Below are 25792 nucleotides of genomic sequence, written 5' to 3' on the forward strand. Positions count from 1 at the left end.
AAACCACTTGCATGCCAATACTGTCCCAGCAGCTGCTTCTCAGAGGACTTGATCAATAAGGTATCTGTTACATGATTAAATCATATCAACACAATCATGTAAGATGCAAACTGCTGATTAAACTGGTGTATTTGGCAAAGACAAGAGGATGAATTTTGAGCAGGGAGGACCGGAGATGAAGAGATTAAGACAATGGCCAAGAATTGCGTCAAAAGGCAACGAGGGCTTGAAGTGACAGACCTGGGACCAGGGCACAGAGAAGAGGAAATCAGCGACAGTGTGGAGGGAGATGCAAGAGGCCTTCCCACCTGGCTGGAGGTAACATCAGTGAAGACAGGCATCAAAGAGGCTTCAGTGTTTCAAAGCCAAGAGACTGATAACAATGGTGGCATTTACAGCATGAGGGCCACGATGAGGGTAGTCTTGTTCAGGGGGGAAAACGGAGAAGCAGCCAAAATTTGTGTCCCAGGTTTCAAGCTGCTGGCTAGATAACCCACCAAGTGGAAGCAGGTAAAGGCTGGTGAGGAATGTAGCCAGAACTGAAGAAAAAGCCTGGGAACAGAGGTCTTTTATTTGGATATAAATGTAGACTAATTACTTTTTCTAAAAAGAATGTTCTGAAGTCACTCACTATAAAGGAAATACGTAAACTGTGCTAATCAAACAGAAACAGGAAAATAAAAGCCAAGTGGCTATAAATATGTTATTAATGAAGGTGGCACAGTTGAGCATCAAATTTTCTTCTGGAAGGTGAAGTAAAACAGGAGATACAGGAAAAAAATAAATAAATAAAATAAAACAAGCAAGCAAATAAAACACACCTATCATCAGAAAGGCAGGCATTTGGTAGCTACCAGAAAATAATTCCTGGCATCAAATTCTAAAATAAATTTCTCATGTGGAACTTTCTAAAAGGCCGAAAGATGACAAAAAGGCCAGTATCTCCAACATCAGTTCATTGCAAAAGCACACTCTGTTGTTGTATGATTGGATCTTTATAAGATGACCTTGAATAAAGTCAAGTGTCTGAGCAAAGGTGGCCTTTGGACCATCTAGCTTGATTTTAAAAACTAAACAGAGAGGAGCAGTTGAGAGGCACATGCCCTTTTAATCAGTTTTCATAAGCCTCTGAACTGAGACGGCCCAGGTAATATGAACTCCTGGATGCCTCACAGATCAAAGTTCAATCAGTGATGGGGCTTGGGAGATCACAGCCGAGAAAGCAGAGGATGCTTGTTTTCCAAAGAGCTAATATACACATCTTCCTACCTAATGGCCTTCTTGCTACCAGAAGCCCCAAGCAGGTAAAGGAACAGCAGCAAAACACTCCTAGATGAGTTTCTCAGGAAGTTATTTAGTGCCTCAAATCTCCCTGAAAAGGATTACATAACTAGAGAGCTGCCTTCAAACAAATAAAACACAGTTTATATGCTCTCAATAAAAAATGAAAGACACGGGCATGAAAACAGTAAGTTATTACACATGAATAAAATCTTTCCCTATTAGTTTTGGCAGAAATAAACTGTTAAGTTCAAGAACACAGAGCACAACATGCTTTAGGAGAACAGACTTGCTGACTCTGGAGTTTTATCACATACTTGAAATACGACTGTTCACAAAAAACTAACCATAGACTAGTTATCCTTTCAGAACTCGGAGTTACAAGGCATTCCGTAGTACTATACTCAAGCTTAATGTTACTACAGCTACAGAAGAAACAAAATAAGCACAGAGTTTTACAAATAGGTTTAGCTGTAAGGTATCCTCTGATGTTCTATAGGTACCATACAATAATCCACTAAAACTTACGACAGGTAATGATACACGTTTAAAAACCTGAGCTTGCAGAATACTGCCTAGTAGCAAAACTGGAGAATACATCAGAGCACTAGAGCTGTCACTTCAAGTACAAATGCAGTTCAGAGGATATATTCTAAAGAAATGGTAAAGATGGTTGATTAGAGGAGAGTGAAAAGGAAATAAAACTGGACATTACAGTAGCAACCGAAATCCAACTAGCCTCAAATTAATAATCCAGGAGCCCAGTATACTATTCAACTTGACTTGTATACATGTGAGTGTGCGTGTACAAACACACGTGTGGTGAGGTGGGGTGAGGCGGTGGTGTATAGGAGGAGGAAGGTGAACTGCAGAACAATCAAATCTGGTGGTTTCAAGTTATCAGAAGAGTAAGCAAGTGCAGAGCATTAGTGTTCATCCTTTCCAGGAAGGAGAAAATATTCTTAGATGCTCTTTAGACCTGATCATGGCAGCTGCTTCTGGCCACTGGGCAGGAGGGGAAGGCCTGGCCCCATCACAGCATCTTCAGTAACCTGACTTTGAGAGTGACATCCCATCTGGCATCAAATGAGCCTATCAACACTGTTGATCAATGGAGCAACAAAGAACACGATGGAAGCAAGCCTTGCGGTCCTCTCTTTTCCATTAGTGCGCTGTTCCAGTGGGACTCAGGGAGGATGTGTCTCAGGCCCTTGCATACGCAGTGCAGAACTGAAAAAGTCCTGTCCTGCTACTTTATCATGGTGACTAAGTAAAAACTCAACACAAAATACACAGGCACTCAAAGGGAGAGGCCCAGATTAATTCTGATGTTACTGTCCTGCCTCGTTTGTGCCTCTCTAGGAAGGATGTGGTCGCGTCATTTGCACTTATCACAATGACAACTTTGCCTTGGGGTCCTATGAGCATTATGTGAGGAGCTCTGCATAAAGCACAAAGTAATAACACAATCAATGTTAGCTATGTTATTACCGTCATTTAATTCTCGGCGAGTTAGAACCATCATACGCACTGGCAAAACAGCAAAGAGAAGTGGGGAAGAGGAAGGACCAGAAACAAGAAACTGATGGTTTGTTGCTTATTTCAACAGATGCATACAATGGGAGGATTGCTCTGCTGAGCCAGCAGTGGATTGGGCTCATGAGATGGAGACAAATACCCTCTGAAGTCTAAATTTGCAAAATAATGAAGTTCATAAAAATAATGTAATATTTAAAAAGTGATGACAGCTTCATCAGTCAAAGGCAGTTAAGTTTTACATATCATGTCAACAATACACACTTCAGTAATGTGAATTTTTCCCCCAGAGACTTAGCCTCAGTGAAATCAGGAATTCATTAAACCCAGTATCTGGTGATTAAGAGGCTGGACTGACAATCAGGTCAGAAGTGCTACTCCCTGTTGCTGGAAGAGAAATCACACCTGTCATGGATGTACTCCGTCAACAAGATGACTCTCTTTTAGGTTCTGATTAGGAAAAACGAGTTAGTGTACTAATTTCAGGGAATTAAGCTATGTATTAAAAATCATGACAGAATTATTTGTCTAACTATATGTTACACTGTGATGAAAAGTACAGCTATCACGTACATGTGGAATCTGAAATATGACACCAACGAACTTATCAAAAACAGAAATAGACGTACAGCATAGAGAACAGACTTATAGTTGCCCAGGGAAAGGGGGTGGCGAAGGGATGGAGCCAAAGTCTGGGATTAGCAGACGCAAACTGTTATATAATGAATGGATAAACAACAGGTTCCTACTGTAGAGCACAGGGTATATTCAATATCCTGTGATAAAGCATAATGGAAAAGAATATGAAAAAAATGCATATGTGTATAAACGATTCACTTTTCTGCACAGCAGAAATGAACACTTTGCAAATCAACTATACTTCAATAAAATAAATTTTACGAAAAGTACAGATACTACATACAGTTTATAATACACAGTTATAGTTTAAGGGGGTTAATTTCCACTTCAAGTTATTCAGATCCACAATCTGTTGTATCTTCTTTGTAACAAAGTTTCTACCTGATTTGAAAGTTTGTATGGCCCAAGAAAACACAGCAGGTGCCTCTGACACTGCCTTCCTGTACCATTTTCATGTATTAACTATTGTTCTGTGTTTCCTCTGTAAACCCTGATGATAAATGCCCAATGGCACTAGCAGGCAATCTCTGGAGCCACACACACTTTCTGCTCCCACCAGCTGGACTCCATGCTGACTAAGAGTCAAACTGTATCTTCCCAAACCAGTTTATGCCAGTGGACTTGTTACTGTAATTATGAAATTTAATTAAATATTATGAAAGTTGATGGAATATGAGCACAAGAGATAAATCTTGTTTCTTATTAAAAACTAAATTGAAGGCTTTGGAAAGACTTCATAAAAGCAAGTCATTAAAAGGAAAGCTATTGGATTAGATGTGGGCAAGACCTATAAAAAAAAGGAGAAAAAAATTTTAAATCTAAGATTCTGTAAGATTCAGAGTGTTTTGCTACTGTCTATGTTTATACTGTTAATACAAAGTAGAATTCAAAACAGCAGAATCAGTGTCAAAGAAGCACCCTTGGCCTCACCAAAATTTAGCAAATATATATTTATTATTATTACACAGTTTAGTGAAAATAAGATATTTTGAGTATGTATACTTTTGCAAGACTCCCTATCTTAATGATTTTTTCAACTAAACAGTTCCAATTATGTTAGCTAAGAGGGTATGGTCTGTCTATAAATAGAAAGAGGGTTTAAATAAGAAATTTCTTTGAATTAGTTGCTCTTAAATTTATGAAGTGTTATGACCTGAACTAGATTACTGTGGAATACAGGTGTTCAAATTTTTGTTCCTTACTTTTGAAAGACAAAGTACTTTGAACAAAATTCTACTGATTTAAAGATAAAAACACTCTCCTTCCTTTAGTCTAATACAGTAGAGAGCAGAGCAAAGAAGTCAAGAACATGACTCTGGTTGGACACCCCAAATGTGAAATCCTGGCTCAAATACTATTAACTTCAATGACAGCTTAACCACTGAAACCAGCCACGCAAACCCCAGTTTTCTCATCTGGAAAATGCCTTCAATAATTATATCTATACCACAGGGGGCATGGAGACACTGAAATGAGAAAATACACGTCAAACCACATGGTAAGTTTCTAGTACACAGTAAGTGCTCAAAATGTTCATCATTAATGTGATTATATTACCTAGAGCCAGACATCCTGGAATGTGAAGTCAAGTGGGCCTTAGGAAGCATCACTACAAACAAAGCTAGTGGAGGAGATGGAATTCCAGTAGAGCTATTTCAAATCCTGAAAGATGATGCTGTGAAAGTGCTGCACTCAATATGCCAGCAAGTTTGGAAAACTCAGCAGTGGCCACAGGACTGGGAAAGGTCCGTTTTCATTCCAATGCCAAAGAATGCTCAAACTACAGCACAATTGCACTCATCTAACATGCTAGTAAAGTAATGCTCAAAATTGTCCAAGCCAGGCTTCAGCAATACGTGAACCGTGAACTTCCAGACATTCAAGCTGGTTTTAGAAAAGGCAAAGGAACCAGAGATCAAATTGCCAACATCCGCTGGATCATGGAAAAAGCAAGAGAGTTCCAGAAAAACATCTACTTCTGCTTTATTGACTATGCCAAAGCCTTTGACTGTGTGGATCACAATAAACTGTGGAAAATTCTGAAATAGATGGGAATACCAGACCACCTGACCTGCCTCTTGAGAAACCTATATGCAGGTCAGGAAGCAACAGTGAGAACTGGACATGGAACAACAGACTGGTTCCAAATAGGAAAAGGAATACATCAAGGCTGTATATTGTCACCCTGCTTATTTAACTTATATGCAGAGTACATCATGAGAAACGCTGGGCTGGAGGAAGCACAAGCTGGAATCAAGATTGCTGGGAGAAATATCTGTAACCTCAGATATGCAGATGACAGCACCCTTATGGCACAAAGTGAAGAGGAACTAAAAAGCCTGTTGATGAAAGTGAAAGAGGAGAGTGAAAAAGTTGGCTTAAAGTTCAGCATTCAGAAAACGAAGATCATGGCATCTGGCCCCATCACTTCATGGCAAATAGATGGGGAAACAGTGGAAACAGTGGCTGACTTTATTTTTCTGGGCTCCAAAATCACTGCAGATAGTGATTGCAGCCATGAAATTAAAAGACACTTACTCCTTGGAAGGAAAGTTATGACCAACCTAGATAGCATATTAAAAAGCAGCAACATTACTTTGTCCACAAAGGTCCGTCTAGTCTAGGCTATGGATTTTCCAGTAGTCATGTATGGATATAAGAGCTGGACTATAAAGAAAGCTGAGCACCGAAGAATTGATGCTTTTGAACTGTGGTGTTGGAGAAGACTCCTGGGAGTCCTTTGGACTGCAAGGAGATCCAACCAGTCCATCCTAAAGCAGATTAGTCCTGGGTGTTCACTGGAAGGACTGATGTTGAAGCTGAAACTCCAGTACTTTGGCCACCTGATGCAAAGAGCTGACTCATTTGAAAAAACCCTGATGCTGGGAAAGATTGAGGGCAGGAGGAGAAGCGGACAACAGAGGATGAGATGGTTGGATGGCATCACCGACTCAATGGACATAGGTTTGGGTAGGCTCCAGCAGTTGGTGATGGACAGGGAGGCCTGGCATTCATGGGGTCGCAAAGAGTCAGACATGACTGAGTGACTGAACTGAACTAGGGAAAAGAGCCAAGTACTATTAATACCTATGTAAGATTATAAGTAACATGTTCTCTCCTGTGTCAGAATGTCAGTTCTTTAGGAAGATGGCTTCCTCTACAGACGGCTCACAAATACCTGTGGAAAACTTCTCCAGGCTCAGTAAAACAGGGATTTTCAGCAAGGGGCAATTTCCTAGAGGACATCTGGCAATATCCAAATAGAGACATTTTAGGTCAACACAAGTCAAGGTACCTATCAGCATCTGGGATGTAGAGGTCAGGGACACTGCAAAACATCTTATATCCCCAGAATGTGTAAGACTATAGGATATAACCAACAAAGAATTATCTGGCCCCAAATACCAAGATGGCAAGGTCAAAATATTCTGTAGCCTTAAGGACAGAATAAGAAAGAAGTGATTTCTAAAATCTGAACTCCACAAAGTTTTCTGAGAAAATAACAATGGCTGACCAATGAAGTCAGGATTTTCATTATCATATTAGTTCCAGGACCTTTGCCATAGATGTTTAAGAGACGTGGATGCTAAGCACTGAGACAAGGCTCCTTTGGTCAATAAACCCTTGTGAATATGGCCGATCATGCAATAACCTTACAATAAATTTGATTTTAAAGTAAGCAATGTCATACAACAAGAGCACTAGAATAAAGTACTAGAAATCAAACTTCTTTTGGAAGAATAAATCTCAAAAGGACTCAAAACCCCTAAACAGTAGGTGGGAAATTGAAAGACCACTCTAGTAGCTTGTATACAGGGGGCCTCTCACTTGGTCTCAATGCAGAGATTACTGAGCTAGCTTGTGGACCACAGGTGTACGTTCTTTCTTGGTGAGCATCTTGTCTCCTAGCTCAGGTACTTGAATGACAAACTCATTCTTCAATTAATAATGCTGCTCAAAAACACTATTAGAAAGCTCCTAAGAGTTCATTTAAACTACCTGTCAGTGAATTCACAGAGTTTTCTTAAAAGCATGAGACACAACTGTATATATATAGTATAATCCAACAATATAGATATGTTTTCCCCCAAAGCAGAAAAAGAAGTCATCAACATGTTAATGGTACCTCTCACGCCAGTGCCTTTTATACTCAAATCTAGAAGACCAAGGTTTGATTCCCAACTCTGAGATTTTTGTCAAATAATAAAATTCTCACTAAAATACCTGTGAAATGAGTGGGAATGTATTATAATTGTCATTTAGTGATGAGAACATTGAGGGAGAAAAGAAATGACCCGGTACCAACTGTAAAAGTACTAAACAAATAAGAAACCAGCATTACGATTGCTTTTGAAACCCTTTAAAAGCTGTATTTAAAATATTTTTAACTTTATATGACATTTATCCCTAAAGGTGACATAGCAAGTCTTCTACGTAAACGTTACAATTTCATCCACTGAATCAAAGGCTTTTTACTTAAAAAAATTAATATTCTGTATACAAGATATTTAATATATCTAAAAGGAGAAAGTAACTCACAAAATGCAAACGAAAATACACTGCAGCAAACAGCTAACTCTTTCACCATCAAGAGAAGGCATTCATGCAAATCTTACATCACACTGCCTTATAAAACCTGACAGACAGTGCTCCTTTTCAGAAAGCATGGCAAAAGAAAATTAAAGATCTCTACTCACCCTTCTGATAGAAGAACTTCCTGTAATAGTAGGCGCCGAGATCCACGTGTTCTACGATGTATCTTTTCACCCGATCCAGGTGTAACACCAAGTTTTCCTTGGGCACTTCAAGTACTGCCACGCCTGCGTTTGTACAATGGGAACTGAGTGTAGACTCAAAGGAGGCACTTTCACATCCACTAAAGGAACCAGAATTTGATTTGGACAGGCTGATCTTCCTTTCCCCTTCTCCACCAATCTCATTCCGAAAATACGGACAGCTCATCACCAGCTCATTGCTTTTATCATCTCCCTGGTCCATGCTGAGGCTTCCCTTGGAATTCAGGTCCTCTGTGCTGCCCATCGGGGAGCTGAAGCTGGCCGAGTGAGACAAAGGCCCCGACACCAAGGATGCCACGGCAGCTGCTGAAGCCCCTGTGGTGGTGTTTCTCCTCTTAATTACATTGTGCCTGTTCATAATCGCCTCGTTCAAGTCAAATAAGATACTCTGGACATCGTAGTGGGCAAAGCACTTCGGGCATGTCCAGGGCCTGACAGAGTCTTCCGATCGGTTATCTTCGAGATCCGACGACTTCCCAAGTTCCTCACCTTTGGCATTGCGTAATTTACGAAAAATGGACGAGTCTCCGGTTTCCGACTTGGAGCGCCGCTTGAGTGGTTTTTCCCTTTCCTTAAAGAGCCTGAGGTTCTCCCTCTGTGAGATGGGCCCGTCTATAACATCCAAGGAGAAACCAGAACCCTTGCCCCCACCGGCGATGAGAAAGTCACTGAGCTTGGTTGGAGTGGGACCTCGATCAGACTTGTCGTCTTTGTAGCCCTTTAACAAGTCAAAGAAGCTCTCTCCGGACGTTCCCTGCTTATCGATTGAGGATGTGCTACCGTATTCCCTGTGCAGCGATGGCCCCGCCTTGTAGGTGGGCGAGATACATTCATCAAAGCTATCTACGTCAAGTTCACTTATGGTGATGTCGCTGTTGCTGCGCTGCCGTATCCGGCGCAGAGCCTTCCTGGGGGAGCTGGGGTAGGCTTCGGGCATGAGAAATCTGGAGTCCATGTTCTCCGATGGCCGCGTCTTGTTCTTCAGCGTGTTCTGTATGCTTTTTAACATGGCTGAGTCACTGGAATTGAGGCTTACAGAACTTCCCTGACTCACAGGACTGCTTTTGGAGGACATGCTCTCAAGGCAACTTGAGGTTTCTATTTCCTGGCTTGAACGGCTAGATTCTTTTACGTTTTCCTTTCTGGGGGGCCAATCCGCAATCCTTGCCCGAACTCCCATCTTTGGGACTCCGGGGGTCGAAGTTATATGGTGAGAACCTTCACTTCGGGGGGGCCCTACGGGGGCCATGACAGATGACCCTAAGCTGCCATTCTGGGACCTGAAACGTCGCATGTAGAAGTCGTCTGTGTGAACTTTGGGGGTGCCATCTGCACCCACAACAGACGCCCTTTCAGTGGCAACCGGCCTCTCTGTCTGTGACCGTTTCAGGCTGGTCATGATGCAAAAGCAATCTGACTTAAATCCCCACAGAAAGGACCATCATACCTAAGTTTTAAATGTGCACTTCCCTTTTGGAGAATGGCTTCCAGAAAATACAGCAGTTGCACGAGATCTTAATCTTTTTCATTTAAAAGGTTAAAATAACTCCTTATTTTCGAATCTCTGAAAATCCAGATCTTTAGAGCATTATAATCCACAAGAGTTCCTTTGCTTTACTTTGATAGATGGCTTTCTTTCAGAAAGAACTGAATGGAACTTGTATTACTGGGACTCTGTGATTGCCATAATCCCATGCTTTCTCTAAAAGAGAGGAGGACAATTTGGATTAGCATTTAATAAATACATCTAAAAATAAATATGCAATTGCCAAAACCAGACACATCCAAATAAAAGATTCACTAACAGATTGTGACTCACAGTTTACAACCCATATTTTTAGTAAAGCAGATTTGAAAGCATTTAACAATATCCATCATTTAAATTACATATATTTTAAAAGACTATGAATACTTCAGCTTAATTGAACTGTTTCATATCATTAGAAGGTGGTGAGGGATCCTGTTCCAGGACATTAGCCCAAGTACAGACCACGAACAGACTCCAGTGACCTCTAACAATGTAGACTATCAGGAACCGCTGTGCTGGCCGGAAGTTCACGGCATAACCAACAGAGTTCGATAATTAGAGCAACAAACAGCTTTTTAACAAGACTAAAAATTGAAAAATTATGTTACTGAATATGTCGCAACACTTACTTTTTAACCTCTTCTGTATTTCAAAATTCAAACTTAGTTTTCTGTTTCTTTACAAAGGCTTAACAGAGTTGGCAAGAGCAAACACAATAGAGAGAAAATAAACACGGTTTTCCCCAAGCCATTCTACCCATTAGCATGCTTCTGTAATTCCCTCTAGTTTATTACTTACCCCAAAGAGCAGAATTTCAGAATGCATCCAGCATTTTCCACCACCTCTTCCCGAGCTCTCTTTCCTTCTATCTACCCTTAAAGCTACAAACGTTTCACTAATTAGCAAAATGCCTGCATTTCCTTACGCATTGCAACCCACCCCACCCTTCGGTGCTAATTTATGAAGACAGCAGAAACCAAAAGCTGCTGTGGGCAGACCTTTCCATATCCCCCAATTGACGACAGAGAACTGCTAACATCCTTCCAGGTGACGGGCAAAGAAAACCAACTTCCTCAGGAGCTCGTCAATCAGGAGGCAAGAGGCACAAATTCTGAGCACAAAATCCTGCATGGTTGAGTACATCCTGAAAATAAAGGCAGAGGACCCTTTTCCAAGGCTCCACAAATGACACAAGAGGTGGCCTTTAAATTCCTGCCAAATGCATGTTTGCAAAGATGCTGCTGATCCAGCACTGCGCTGCCGGGGCCGCATTGTCTACAAATCACGGCTGACACCCAGGCCGACCCGGGCTCGCTGCGCTCCGCTCCCCAGCAACAAGCACTTACTTCCACGATAATTAAGCATCTCGCTAGTCGGCTTCCTGCCTCCCAGGCAGCCGCTTTAATTTCTCCTGCGCTCTGCAGCATCATTTTAGAAGACTCGCTGCTATTTAAAGGCTGGAACATTTAGGGGTGTTTCAAAAATGCACGCCGCCTGCGGAACATAGGGCCAAAGGAGCTCCAGCTGGGCTTGCACGGCTGCCTAGACCAGCCCCACACAAAAGCGCCAATTGTTTTCCCTCTGGCTCCTCTTCACCATCTTTTGTGAAAGGGATAAGGGTTTCACACCACTACCCAATGAAACCTGACTTTCGACCTCTCTAGATACTTCTACCGTCAGATTGCTATAATGTGACTGTATATCTGGGAACTGTCCAGGCTCCTCTTGAACTGTAAACCTTCAAGTGGAATAATGTGCTAACTGTTGCGTCTGAAAGAGACCGTGTGGCCACAGCCAAGGTTCAAGTAGTGCTCCTTATAAAATGGAAGGAAACTGGGCAACTGAACCAAAATGCAAAGTAAACACTAGCCCATCTCAAAGGAAGAAAAAAAAAAGTCTTTTGACAACCCCAAACCACAATTTACGAGCTATTTTGTAACTAGGGAAGAAAGAAGCTGTTTATTTCAAAGAAACAGCTTTCAAAGAAAGAATGTACTGACACACAAAATAATTCTCAATAGATTCTTATGAAAATCAGATGTTTTCAATGTCTCTCACAAACTTACAGAAATCCAAATAAATCACCTATCGTTCCCAGAACTGACATTCTCTAAAAGGCCAGTGCACCAATCCCCCAGGGTAAAGACTCATTCGTGCCACATTTCACTTCCCTTAGAACAGAGCTGACTGCAGGACTGTCTTGTTTTAGTTATCTGTGAAGTTATAGGTCAGCACTAAAATACAGTAAGTAACACTGACTTGGAAATGCCTGCTCTTGGTGGTCACTACTACAGGACTCCTGTTCAGAAGCATCGCATATGCTTCCTGGGTCTTTTTAACAGGTTTTTAAAAATCTTACACAAGTGGGCTTCCCTGGTGGCTCAGCGGTAAAAAATCCGCCTGCCAATGCAGGAGACACAGGTTTGATCCCTGGTCTGAGACGATCCTACACGCTGTGGAACAGCTCAGCCTGTGTGCCACGACGATTGAGCCAGAGACCTGGAGCGTGGGAGCCGAATACTGAGCCCCCGTGCTACAACTCCCGAAGCCCACGCACTTTAAAGCCCAGGCTCCACAACAGGAGAAGCCAATGCAATGAGCAGCCCTCCCGAAACCAGAGTGGGCCCCCCTCACTGCAACTAGAGAAAAGTGCTCGTATCAAGGAAGACTCAGCACAACCAAAAATAGATAAAATTACTTTAAAAGTCTTACAGAGATATATTTCTTTGTAACTAAAAAAAACTGCCAAGACTCCTACTACATCTTGATTATGATAACTCTGTGTTGTCTTTTAACTTCAAAATATACATGGGCACATAGGGGAGAGAGTGCCCACACTCCTAACGACCTTTACATTCTTGACCTCTCTCTCTCCTGAAATTCTGTCTTCTCTAGGCCTTCATGATGAACACATTCCTCTTAATTTCCGCTTTCTTTTGCCTCTTTCTTTTGGCTCCCTCCTCAGGATCAGTGGTGCCTCCATTTAAAAGCAAGTGATTCCAGGGTGGTACCCTTGGCTTACTTCTCTTACTAGGAGGTTCAAGATGTGACAACCAAGTTAAATAACAGATTTTATTTTCTTCTCATGGAGACTTCTTTCCTTTTCTCTTCCCTTTTCTTTTACTCTTTCCCATCCTTATTTATAGCAACAAAGCCCTTCAGGCACAACAGGAACTTTAGACACAGGCCAGCATCTACAGAATAGATATGCTTTGTATTTATTCAAGTACTAATTGAAAATGATGCCATCCATGTGTAATACGACACCACATCAATAATAACTGAAACCTATTCCTTGGGGTTAATGGAAATAGCAAACATAAGCTAACAATGATTAGCAATTCTCTTAGTTATCAGCAAACCTGCCTAAGCATCACTAAATATGGTTAAAAAAAAAAAAACATAGAATTAAGTAGAAGAGCAGTACTAATTTATAGCATGTCACCTCTATCTGTTGAAAGAGTAAACTATTTAAGAAATATCCTTCTTATGTGTTTAATTTTACAGCTCTAGGCAGTACTTGAGTCCATGGTGGATCCATTTAGCTAGAATATCAATCCAATTGTTTAATTCTGTGAGCTCCTGGAAACCCTATCAGCTAAGGAGAAAATGCAATCTACTAACTGAAACTCTTTCCATCATTCAAGGTCTATCACCACGTAACATAGCACAGTTTTCTGATAAGACCATTCTTTCAAGGGAAGTGCCTCCTGCTCTCCAGTACATCACCCCCAGTCTTTCTGCATTAACTTCTGAGCATGGACCACACACTTGGTGCTAGAGATATTTGGGGAAACAGCCCCTCCCTCCAAAGGGAGGCTACAGGTATAAAAACAGTCCCTCTCATCCTGGCTCACTGAGACCTTTACATTCTTGACCTCTCTCTCTCCTGAAATTCTGTCTTCTCTAGGCCTTCATGATGAACACATTCCTCTTAATTTCCGCTTTCTTTTGCCTCTTTCTTTTGTCTCCCTCCTCAGGAGCACTGGTGGCTCCATTTAAAAGCAAGTGATTCCAAGGTGGTACCCTTGGCTTACTTCTCTTACTAGTGTTTAGAGTTTTTGAAGGTGCTGTAAAGGGTGTTAGTATTAGGATGCATTTGAGCACCAAGTGCATTACGATGAGATTGCAGGTCTGGGGATACTAGAGTAAAAATATTACTCGGGAAACCAGGGTGTTGACTTGGCTGGATCAGTTGCCTGTGCAACTGAATGAAGCAGAATTAGGAAACTGCTTAGGAGAGATAGCTGCATGGTAGCCAGTACTGTCTGGAGATGTCATAGATACCCACAGCTTTAAATATATTACCTCTATGCAGTTATCTCCAAATCTCTTCTCATGACCCTTTCCCTTAAATTACAGGTAAAATAGATGCAAGTGCTCATTTGATATCTTCCTTATTTATCCATTTTCAACATGAATTATTGAGCAGAAAAATAAAATTTTTCCAAGAAATAAGTGAGTGATAAGGAAGTGAGAACAATAAATAATTGAAGGAACCAAAGGAAAAGAACAACATGGGAAACCTTCTTGGAGCCAAGGGCATAAAAATAGTTTAAAGGTTACACAAGAAGATGTGGGAAGGAAAGAAAACAAAAAACGAACAACCACCTACAGTTCCTGCCCTGAAATAATCTACAGTACGATATGGTACATTCACTAAAAAGATGCAGTGTGCATCCTTAGTTGTGTCCAACTCTGGGACCCTACAGACTGGGGCCTACCAAGCTTCCCTGTCCATGGGATTTTCCATGTCCATGGGAAGAATACTGGAGTGGGTTGTCACTTCCTCCTCCAGGGGATCTTCCTGACCCAGGGATGGAACCTGCTTCTCTTGCATTGGCAGGCAGATTCTTTTAACCACTGAGCGACCTGGAAAGCCCATGAAAAGATGTAGCATTCTCCATCAATTACCTCTGTATTTCAAAATGGGATGTTGGTAGGTCCCTTAACTGACACAGCCTCAGATACAGGGCCAACTCTCAATGATTCCAGGCAGCAGAAGAAATTTTGATGAGGAATAACTATACAAATATCCTGAGATTACACAGATAAACAATGTGAATATTTATAAAGTGTCAATGTAAATAGTTTATTAAGCTATATACACAGACTTAAAATATCCATAAATATTCTTTAGAATATAACAGGAAACTTTATTTTAAAACAGAAATATTACATCACAGTGTTTGGACATTAGATTAGCTACGATAACCAAATAAAGCCAATGATTTCCTTTACTTCCCTTCTTCGCTTTCCTGAATTATAGCCACATTACATAAAAGTAACATCTCAGATAGAAGGGACGTCTCACTCTTTCAAATCAGCCTTGAAACACGTACAAACATCCCCATGCAACATCCTGGATAATTTAAGCTTTATGAATCAGCATTTAACTTTTTAGATTGGAATTTCCCCCTTTTTTCATTTCCGTTCTATCTCCTCAACAAAAATCAGGAAGGATTGGGAAGAGATGAGTTGATAAGTCTAGTTCCTGCTCTCCAAATGTTCACTATTTAAAAAAGACAACACTGAAGGAGACAAAGTAGATTCAAATAATTTGCCCTCAAATTACCAAAGTGAATAAAGAAGTTATAGATACAAAACATACATAAACAGATGAATTTACATTTGAGTTTAGAGATAAGAAAACAATGTAAAATGTGCTTGTTTTGACAGAGTAAGGAGCAAAAGAAAGAGTAATATTTGCCTCCCAACTACCCTCCAAGCAAAAAGTTTGACAAAGAAGGTTACATTTCAAAGGTCTAGTAAGGCTCGAACATATTTTGTGTAGCTGCAGGTGAAGGAAACAACATGAAAATTCAGCAGCAAGCTTGATGGCAGAACAGGGATGATAAAATATAAAGGATTTGAAAAAAAATATCTTTTTTTAATAAAATTGAAAAGGTTTGGAGCCAGACACATGGTAAGAATTACTGACGGGTAAGAAAATGATTCAACAGCTGGCAAAATAAAGGAGAACAGAAATAAATGTGAACATTTATCTTATTTGAATATGAGAAAACTCAGGCAATAAGCAATTAATATAATGCCAGAGGAGGAGCTTATCGGGAGGAGCTGAAAGTAAAGAGGTAAAAGGTAAAATGTAGTAAATAGAAAGGTAACCATACCAGAATTATTAGAGGAAAAATAGCATTTGAGGTACAGCAAATGAATACTTGAGGGCGGGAGGAGAAGGGGACGACAGAGGATGAGATGGTTGGATGGCATCACTGACTCAATGGACATGAGTTTGGGTAAACTCCGGGAGTTGGTGATGGACAGGGAGGCCTGGAGCGCTGCGGTTCATGAGATCACAGAGTCAGACACGACTGAGCGACTTAACTGAAATGAATACTTTCAAGGAAAAGAAATCAGAGCTCATCAGGGGCATGCAGACTCTGTGGTTGGCACCCAGGGTATTAAGAGAGCAGACTAGATCCATGAAGGAGTTGAGTGTTTTAAAAAAAATAATTGTCCATTAATATTCATTTAAAATCCATTAGAAAGTTACTCATCAATCCTGCAAATTGTGATCTAGTACTGATCATCTAATTATCAAATAGGATCTGGGGAAGGGGGATATGAGAAATGGACAGGGATCATCAGGTCAGGAAGCAACAGTTAGAACTGGACATGGAACAACAGACTGGTTCCAAATAGGAAAAGGAGTACGTCAAGGCTGTATATTGTCACCCTGCTTATTTAACTTCTATGCAGAGTACATCATGAGAAACGCTGGACTGGAAGAAACACAAGCTGGAATCAAGATTGCCAGAAGATATAACAATAACCTCAGATATGAAGATGACACCACCCTTATGGCAGAAAGTGAAGAGGAACTAAAAAAGCCTCTTGATGAAACTGAAAGAGGAGAGTGAAAAAGTTGGCTTAAAGCTCAACATTCAAAAAACGAAGATCATGGCATCCGGTGCCATCACTTCATGGGAAATAGATGGGAAACAGTGGAAACAGTGCCAGACTTTACTTTTTTGGGCTCCAAAATCACTGCAGATGGTGATTGCAGCCAAGAAATTGAAAGACACTTACTCCTTGGAAGAAAAGTTATGACCAACCTAGATAGCATGTTCAAAAGCAGAAATACTACTTTGCCGACTAAGGTCCGTCTAGTCAAGGCTATGGTTTTTCCAGTGGTCATGTATGGATGTGAGAGTTGGACTGTGAAGAAGGCTGAGGGCCGAAGAATTGATGCTTTTGAACTGGGGTGTTGGAGAAGATTCTTGAGAGTCCCTTGGACTGCAAGGAGATCCAACCAGTCCATTCTGAAGGAGATCAGTCCTGGGGGTTCTTTGGAAGGAATGATGCTAAAGCTGAAACTCCAGTACTTTGGCCACCTCATGCGAAGAGCTGACTCATTGGAAAAGACCCTGATGCTGGGAGGGATTGGGGGCAGGAGGAGAAGGGGACGACAGAGGATGAGACGGCTGGATGGCATCATGGACTCGATGGACGTGAGTCTGAGTGAATTCCGGGAGATGGTGATGGACAGGGAGGCCTGGCGTGCTGCGATTCATGGGGTCGCAAAGAGTCAGACACGACTGAGCGGCTGAACTGAACTGAACTGAGGCGGGAAGAAAGGCTTGTCAACTTTCCCTAAATTGTGTTTCAATCCTTCAAGTTATTAATTCATAAAAAAGGGTTCCACAATTAAATAAGGAAGGGGCACACCATCACCTGCATTAGGATTTGATAATACATGTTAGTATATTAAGGCTCCATGAAATACACAGTTTAGGAAAAAAAAACGAACACAACTATTAAACTGAGATATTCCTTAACTGATTTGACCATGGACTTATTTTTTTTAAGAATATTTTTATATTGTGCATTCTATTGAATGTAACTGAGGACAAACGGGCCCAGTTTCAGAACTCAGGATACAAACAAAATGGTTTATACACTATAAATTTAGTTATTTTTTAGTTACATATAGGTATATAAACAAGCCAAAGGAAATTCACCAAGGGAGTTATAATACTTGTCTGTAGACAGATCATAAATAATTCCTTTTTAAAATATTTAACTATATTATTTATTTTCTAAAATGAGCATGCGTAACTTTTATAACAGAAGAAAAAGTTTAGAAGAAAAAAACAACTCATTCTGTTACTAAAAACAATAAACTATCAGAATGTTGTATGATGAACACACACTTGAATACTAATTATTAAATACAGCACCATGTAAAACCTCAAACCATTCAAATCACCAAACAAGTCAAAATGCAACAGATGTCAAGTCCTTCCAATAAGATGATCTTGTGCTAAATCCTCTGATTAAAATGGAATCAAAGGAGGGCTACATAAAATAGAAAGTACTAAAGATTATAAGATTTAGCGGTATTTACAGGATTTGAATAATTACTCCATACAGATGATTAATACAATTGCTTGCATTCCTCATTTTTTGTGTGTGTATTTAACACTTTCTTTATATTTAGTATTGACACAAAAGCCCCCTCCTACCCAAGAGTCTCCATTTCACCCTTTTGCAAGGTTGCAGTGTCCTGGGTAATCAGGTGAGGCTGCCTAAACAAAGCACAGGCTGAGTCATCATCACTCGTTGCCCTTTCCTGGAATACATCTACTTTCCCATGTACACGTGAGTGAAGTGAAAGTTGTTCAGTCGTGTCTGACTCTTTGCAACTCCATGCACTAGACAGTCCACGAAATTCTCCAGGCCAGAATACTGGAGTGGGTAGCCTTTCCCTACCCCATGCTTCTCAGCTTTTGACCTTCCAACCCTCCTCCTGCAGACATTCGGGCTAAAGTGGAAGAAGATCACCATTTGGGCTGCAGACCAACACTCTGGAGAGTATTATCATATTGTCCTGAGGTATCGATGGCTGGAGGAAACTGTATATTTAACGTGGAAAGGAAGAATCTAGTAGTATTGACTTTCTCTGAAGGCAGGAGGGAAAGAGACAATCTAAACTGCATTAAGTTAGATTTAAACTAGATAAGCTGTGAAAATTGCCTCTGATCCACATATGATGAACTGCAGCTGAGAATCTGCATCAGTAAGGACAGCTTTTCAGGCTGCCAATATGGGCTATGGGAGCACCAGCTATTGGTGTTCTACGTAAGCCAGTCACTACCAAAAGAGAAAGCAAAGAGGGAACATTTCCACCCTCAAGTTCCTATAATCTAACTGGAAGAGGACCAGAGGGTTCAGTAAGACAGAATGTCACAACTGGCTTTGTCAAAGACATCAAGGTTTTCTCACTTGAGTATTTAAAATCCAAAAAGAATTTAAGAAAGTGCATTTGAGACACAGAAAAAGCAGAGAAAGTCCCATCAGTAAGAACAATGGGTGTCTGTGTGTGTGGTCAGTTGTGTCCGATGCTTTGTGACCCACGGACTGTAGCCCTGCAGTCTCCTCTGTCCATGGAATTTTCCAAGCAAGCATACTGGAATGGATTGCCATTTCCTACTCCAGGGGAATTCTCCCAACACAGGGATCGAACCCACGTCTCCTGGGTCTCCTGCACTGGCAGGCAGATTCTTTACCACTAAGAACAATGGGTAAACAGAAAGTTCCTTCTAAGCACAACCCTAATACCCTGATCACTGTTAATCACAGTATCACCAGTAACCATGTTTCACTTAGCAGATTTTAAAATATCACACCCAAGGACAGAGAGCTTAAAAGGAAAAAATGAAAAGACAAAAATCACTCCACCTTGCCTTAGTGTTTCCTTAAATACAGTTGCTGGTGGGTTATTCATCTGCTTCACTCTATGTTTATTTCTAAGGATAAACTCTCTCCCCACGGTGTTCAGAGAGCATGGGACTCTGCCATCCCGTCTACTCCGTGACCCGTGAGCCTCCCCTGAGTCCTCATAAGCCCCCCGGGAGGTGAACATCTCCCTTTCAGAGAGGGAAAGCATGCTGACATAAAAACGTGGAGGGCTCCCTCTCTAATAAATACTGAGCTGGCAGTTAGAGGAATTACAGCAAAAAAACTACTTTGAAAACACATTATAAAAGAAAAAAAGCCTCCATTTATAGCGGAAGCCCAATCCAGACATGAATCTCAACATCCAGTGGGGAAAAAATGCTGCAGCGGTCAGGTCACTTGCCTTCCACGTGCCTTCAGAGGTCCCTCAACTGCAACCCCGTTGCCATCTGAATTGGGCCTGGAGCTCAGAATTAAGCGGCACCTGCTCCGGTTTCTTTCTAAGAGCAGAAACAGCTCTGCCCTCCACAAACCAGCACCTTTTTATAAAGCTCCACATGGCTGAATCTGAATCGAGGGTGTCCCTCTTGACCTTACATTCAGCATCTAGAATTGTGAGTTATGAGAATGAATAGCTTGTCTGATCCTTTCATTTTCCACACAAGGCATCTCAGGGCCAGAAAACTGTTAAGTCCACCACGGTGCAACAGGCAGAGCCCACATGTGGAGTCAGGTCTCCTTGTGCCCTGACTTCTGCCCTGGTTGCTATACTGGGCTGTCCTTCCAGAACTTGCTTTTTCAATAATCTCCTGCCACCAGCTGTAACTACATCTGAGCATCCATCTGTACTAGCTACTGTGCGCTAACTACCTGGCTTACTCCCCACATCCCTCTGCAGGCAGGTATCATCAACCACCATCCAGGGCTGCTCAGAAGAGACTGGGTCACTGCTGGGTCTGACCCCTAAGCCCTGCTCCTGGCACCAAAGCATCCACCCTCTTATTAAAATGCCTCTCCTGCTGTTAATACTATTTTCTGCAATTAACTCTACACCTGGTTGGGCTTTTTCTCCCCAAGTGGATATTAGGTTCTGGAGGACAGAGAGCCATCCAATCCTTATCTCCAAAGCACTTAAGCTCAGTATCCTTGAAATGGAATTTTTTTGCAACAAAAGCCACATTTCCCAGCTAAGATGAACTAGAAATTAGTTGGTACATTAACAGAATTTATATTGTAATCTAAAATGTAATTATGGTTAGCTCATAAATACTGTGTTGAGGAAGACAAAAAAAAAAAAAAAAAAAAAAAACCTCCCACCACTGAAATTTAATAAAGATTTCAGCTTCATCATTCTCTCTTAAGATTAACCTTCATAACAGTAGTGAATGAAAAATAACAGCAGTTTGACCTTCCTCCTTTCAATCCATTCCTCATCAAAGTGCATGAAAAATAACCATAAAAATGAGCAAATCTCTTAAAAGAAGTGAATCAGTTAGAATGAGATAAGGCAAAATCACATGAAATACTGATGCACGACAGAATTTGCTATTAATAATCGTAGCAAGTAAATTAATCCACAGGAAAACAGAAGGAGGGTGTTTACCACAGCATGCATGGGAAAGACAAGAGAAACCAGAGGTTAAAAGCTGTCATCAAATTAATGATGGTCAAACTAATGTTTCTGTTTCACCCTCAAATAATTCTTCTCCCATATAGAAGTCTCCTCTTTGCTGCCCCCTCTTTTTAAAGTTTTTTTTTTTAATAAATGAATATGCTTGTTTTTTTTTTTTAAAGAAAGAAATGAAATGGTGCTGAAAAAGTGAGAAAAATATGTCTTCCTTCAAGACATCCCAATCCCAACCCCAAAGGCAGCCACTCCTAAAAGTTTATGAACTCTTCCAGACTCCGTGTGGGCGCTGGGTGCACACACACTAAGACAAGCATTGAAGAAGAAGAAGGGGAGAAGGGAAGCAGCCCAGGGGGCAGCTCACCGCCTAGGGGACTTACTCCAGTACTTGTTCAATACGACAGAACCAGAAAACAAGAGCGGAAGAATCTACTTCCATTTAGGAGAGGCAGAGGACCTCCCTTGCCAACCTGACATAAAGTATTGGATGAATCCCTTCACAGCTGACACATTTCCAATCTGTTATGTACTTATCCTGGTTCTGAAAATAGGAGCCCTCTACACATGTTTCTGGCAACTAGTCAACAAAAATTAAGGCAAGAGCGAATGAAATAACTTTAATTCAATGCACACCACAATCCTCCAAGTTTCATTTTAGCTATGTAAATTTTTTTCACTAATTATGTAAAAATTTTAGTAATGTTTTAGTAATTATGTACATACACAGATCTACACGTACTTTATATATAAAACATGCAAATAAAATTATTTTTACTTCTGCCTCCAAACTTAAAAACCCCTGATTGCTAAATGAGAGTTTACTCACAAACCTATTAACTTTATCACTTAAATGTTCATTGACAAACTTAAAAAAAAAAAAAAAAAAAGCTCAGTAAAATGCAAACTGACCAAATGTTCAAAGATAAAACTTTGTGGCAGAAGTCTTTTTTTGTTTCTTGGCCACCCTTTTTCATTTTTGTGGCAAAGTGAAATATAATCCCCTAGCTTGACACGATAAATTTAATCTGAATTAATGTAGTCCTGTATGTCTGCGTTATAACACTTTAAAATGTGATCACTTTGCCTATGCAGGACTGTTTCTAAAGTGCATGCAGGCAAGCCCAACACACTCTCTTGCTCAAAACCTCACAATAACTTCCCTCTGCTCTCAAGGCAAAAGGAAAAATTTCCAAAGGCATGTTGGAACTTCCTGGTTAACAGTGCAGCCTCTCTGCACTCTGTGAACCTGCAGCTCCAGTAAAAGGTTAAGAGAATCAGTTCCAAGTATTTGAACACACCTTGAATGCCTTCAGGAGAAACCAAGTCACAACTTCTGCTGAAACATAACTGGACACAATTCTTTTTCTTTCTTTCCTTGGGCTTACCCATCCCTCTGTGTGCTGTTAAACTTTCTCCTCCATCAAGGCTGCATTTGGGTATCATCTCTTCCAGGAAGTTGTTCACACTCTGCCCCATCCCCTGACATGTTATCCTTTTTTTTTAACAGTATCCCTTGAGAGGACTGCAGGTAATTTATAGATGATTAAAAATCAAGAGAGGGATCCTCTAGTTTAATGAAAGTATGATTTCACTCTGCACTCACCAAAAAAAATCAAAGGACTGTCAGTTTGAAGTTTTTTTGACAAAACAACTGATTTTGAAGGATTTTTTAGACAAAACTATCATAAAAGCAGGCTTAAAAGAAAGAATATGTTGGAGTAAAACAAAAAAATCTCCTAACAGAGCACAATTACACGGAAAGAGCCTAACTAGTGTTATAATAATCATGGGTTATAATAAGCAACAAAAGACACAGAAATCAAAACAACACTGTATCATTTTATACCTATTAGGAAAAATTCTAGGAATGTGAATCCTCCCACTGTTACTGGAGCTACAGTTAAGAGATCTCCTTGTGTTGCTAGAAACAATGGAAACTGGTAGAACCCTTTCAGGAAAAGAAAAAATGGTGGGTAAACCAGGGAACAGTCATATTGCGGGGCTCTGTAACGTCTCTTTTAACATCTGCAAATGGATCTGCTGCTCAGCATCTTAAGAGATATTCCTCTGCTGTACTCAGGATTCCTCCTCACACTCATACCAGCCTCTCTAACCTTTGTTCCTTCCACAAGCCCCACGTATTTTCCATTCCTGGGAGCTACGAGCACCCACTCTTCCTCATGAAGTCCCCAACACTCCCCCCATATCCTTGGTCCCCAAAGAACATCCTGCTTTTTTTTTTTGAAGATTCCTGATACAACACTCCCTAAGCCACAAGTATCTCAAGCCAGCGACTGCACCTTATTTAACTTTATGTATCTAAGCCTTTAATAGAGGCTTAAAGATACAGGAAAACAAATGGTACAGCAAAAACCACGAAGTGATTTTACCATCTGTAAGAAGGAAAACCTGTGGTACTAAGTTACTACTATACTATTTATTTAGTATTTTTTCACTTACATTTTAAACAAAGTAATACACATACTAGTTATAGGCAAACAGGACTTCAGGCATTTAAGGTAAAAACAAAAACCAAACCGTAGTCTTCACATCATCTTCTTTACTCCTAAGAGCAATCACTTTCAATTTACAGCACTGCTTCCCCCAGTATCTCCGTGTTCCTAAATCACAGACTCAGGCGCTATTTCTTGATTTATCAACATGAGATATTCTCTGTTGGAGCTCTGTTTTGGAAGATGAGAAATAAGCATGCTTCCAGAAAGTGTGCTCCCCCTTCCCTTGCTCTGTATTATGTAAACACACATGTAGAGATGTATATGTGTTTATGTGTGTATCATAGTTATATCACACTTATACATCAGGATTTACTTTACTATAGCTATATTTGCTCAATTGCTTACTTTGTTTTTCCTGGAGTTAATAATGGCTTTTTTTTTTTTTTTTCATTTGCTTAGTTTCTATACCTACCCTTAATTCTTTCAAAACTCAACAAGAAAAAAAAAAAAAAAAATCACACCACCCGCCAAAAAAGAAAAACTAAGAAAAACCCCCTTCTTCTCATAACTGTTTCTCACATGGTCAAAAGTCACAAGTGCCCTATCGATTCCACGTCTCTTTCCTGGAGACCTCCCTCCTAGAGCTCTCCATCTTCACACTCCATTCCAGCCCTGCTGATCTCTAGGGCTACTGCTCAGGCATCTCCAGAAACATACCATCACCATCATTATCTTGACAGTTCCTTCTCTCCTCTCTTGGGATGAATTCCATGCTTCCCAGATCTCATTACCTTCTCTACTCGCTCATTTTGATGGACCCTGTCCTCATTCAGCAACTGCCTAAGAAGTACTTAAGTGTTAGGAGTTTTGTGTCCTGGCATGTCCAGCCTTAGTATGACTGGTGGTTTGGTAGTCATGTACAGATCTGAGAGTTGCACCATAAAGAAAGCTGAGCACTGAAGAACTGATGCTTTTGAACTCTGGTGTTGGAGAAGACTCTTGAGAGTCCCTTGGACTGCAAGGAGTTCAAATCAGTCAATCCTAGAGGAAATCAACTCTGAATATTCACTGGAAGGACTGATGCTGAAGCTCCAATACTCTGGCCACCTGATGTGAAGTGCTGACTCACTGGAAGAGACCCTGATGCTTGGAAAGATTGAGGGCAGGAGGAAAAGCGGGTGATAGAGGATGAGATGGTGGGACGGCCTCACCAACTCAACAGACATAAGTCTGAGCAAACTCCAGGAGATGGTGAAGGATAGGGAAGCCTGGCATGGTGCAGTCCATGGGGCTGCACAGAGTCAGACACAACTTATCAACTAAGCAACAACAAAATTCTAGACAGTAAAATGTTTACCATTAGAATTTTTAAGGTATTATTTCATTAACTTCCAGCTTCAACTGTTGGAATTGAAAAGTCCAACGATATTCTGATTTCTGATCTTTTGTACAATTTCTTTTCCAGTGATTTTTTAGGATCATCTTTTCAATACTGGAGTGGCCTTTGGAAAGCAAGTCTTTTTATAGTCCTTGTATTGGATAACCAATAGGCCTTTTCAGTATTAAAACACATCTCTTTCAGTTAAGTGAAATCTTATTATTTGATTTGTAATAATTCCTTTTCTTTTTTGTTTTCTTTTGTAAAAGTTCTACTTAAAGGATACTGTACTTTCTCAACAGTTTATCTTTTCTCTCTCACTCTGCCCCATTTCTTTTCATTTAGGTACTTTGGTAAGTTTTTAACTTCATTTTCCAACAAGACTATTTAACTTTTCATATTGATTTTTGGACTCAAATTTGAAAAACTTTTGTGTCCTCTGTTTCTTCTGTTTAAAAAAAAAAAAAATCTGTTGTTTAATGACTATGATACGTTGTCTTACCCCTGCTAACATTAGACTAATTTTAAAGTGTTCTTTTCAGATTCATTGTCTATATTTCCCCAATTGCCTTTTCTTCTGTTTGTTGTGAGCTTAGTCCTCACGTGGAAGGCTTTGTCTCCTATCTGCTATCACTGGCTATCCTTTTACATTTACTGTCTGTGTGAGGGCAGGGGCTGGTGACTACTAAGCAGACCTTCCTGGAGCAGACTGGATGGGGACCCAGGTTCCCCTGAGGCAACTGGACATAAAGGGAACTATAATTATGCCTCCCTAGCACCTGAGTCAGAGAAGGTGATGGCACCCCACTCCAGTGTTCTTGCTTGGAAAATCCCATGGGCAGAGGAGCCTGG

The 25792-nt window shown here is 40.6% G+C and overlaps 1 protein-coding gene across 7 annotated transcripts in view; it reads right to left on the bottom strand.

Annotated features, from left to right (window-relative positions):
* SIPA1L1 (signal induced proliferation associated 1 like 1) overlaps positions 1-25792 on the bottom strand; it is a 381195-nt gene that overhangs the window by 127616 nt on the left and 227787 nt on the right. For 6 of the 7 annotated variants that reach the window (XM_040226163.1, XM_040226162.1, XM_040226164.1 and 3 more), the window contains exon 4: positions 8154-9954. In XM_040226163.1, coding sequence (XP_040082097.1) covers positions 8154-9651 — 1498 coding nt within the window. In that variant the 5' untranslated portion in view covers positions 9652-9954. Of the gene's footprint in view, positions 1-8153; positions 9955-10578; positions 11234-25792 lie in introns of those variants that run through there. The other variant, XM_040226160.1, reaches the window with a different exon arrangement.

This window comes from Oryx dammah, unplaced genomic scaffold (assembly GCF_014754425.2).
Source record: "Oryx dammah isolate SB20612 unplaced genomic scaffold, SCBI_Odam_1.1 HiC_scaffold_26, whole genome shotgun sequence".
NCBI classification, from domain to species: domain Eukaryota; kingdom Metazoa; phylum Chordata; class Mammalia; order Artiodactyla; family Bovidae; genus Oryx; species Oryx dammah.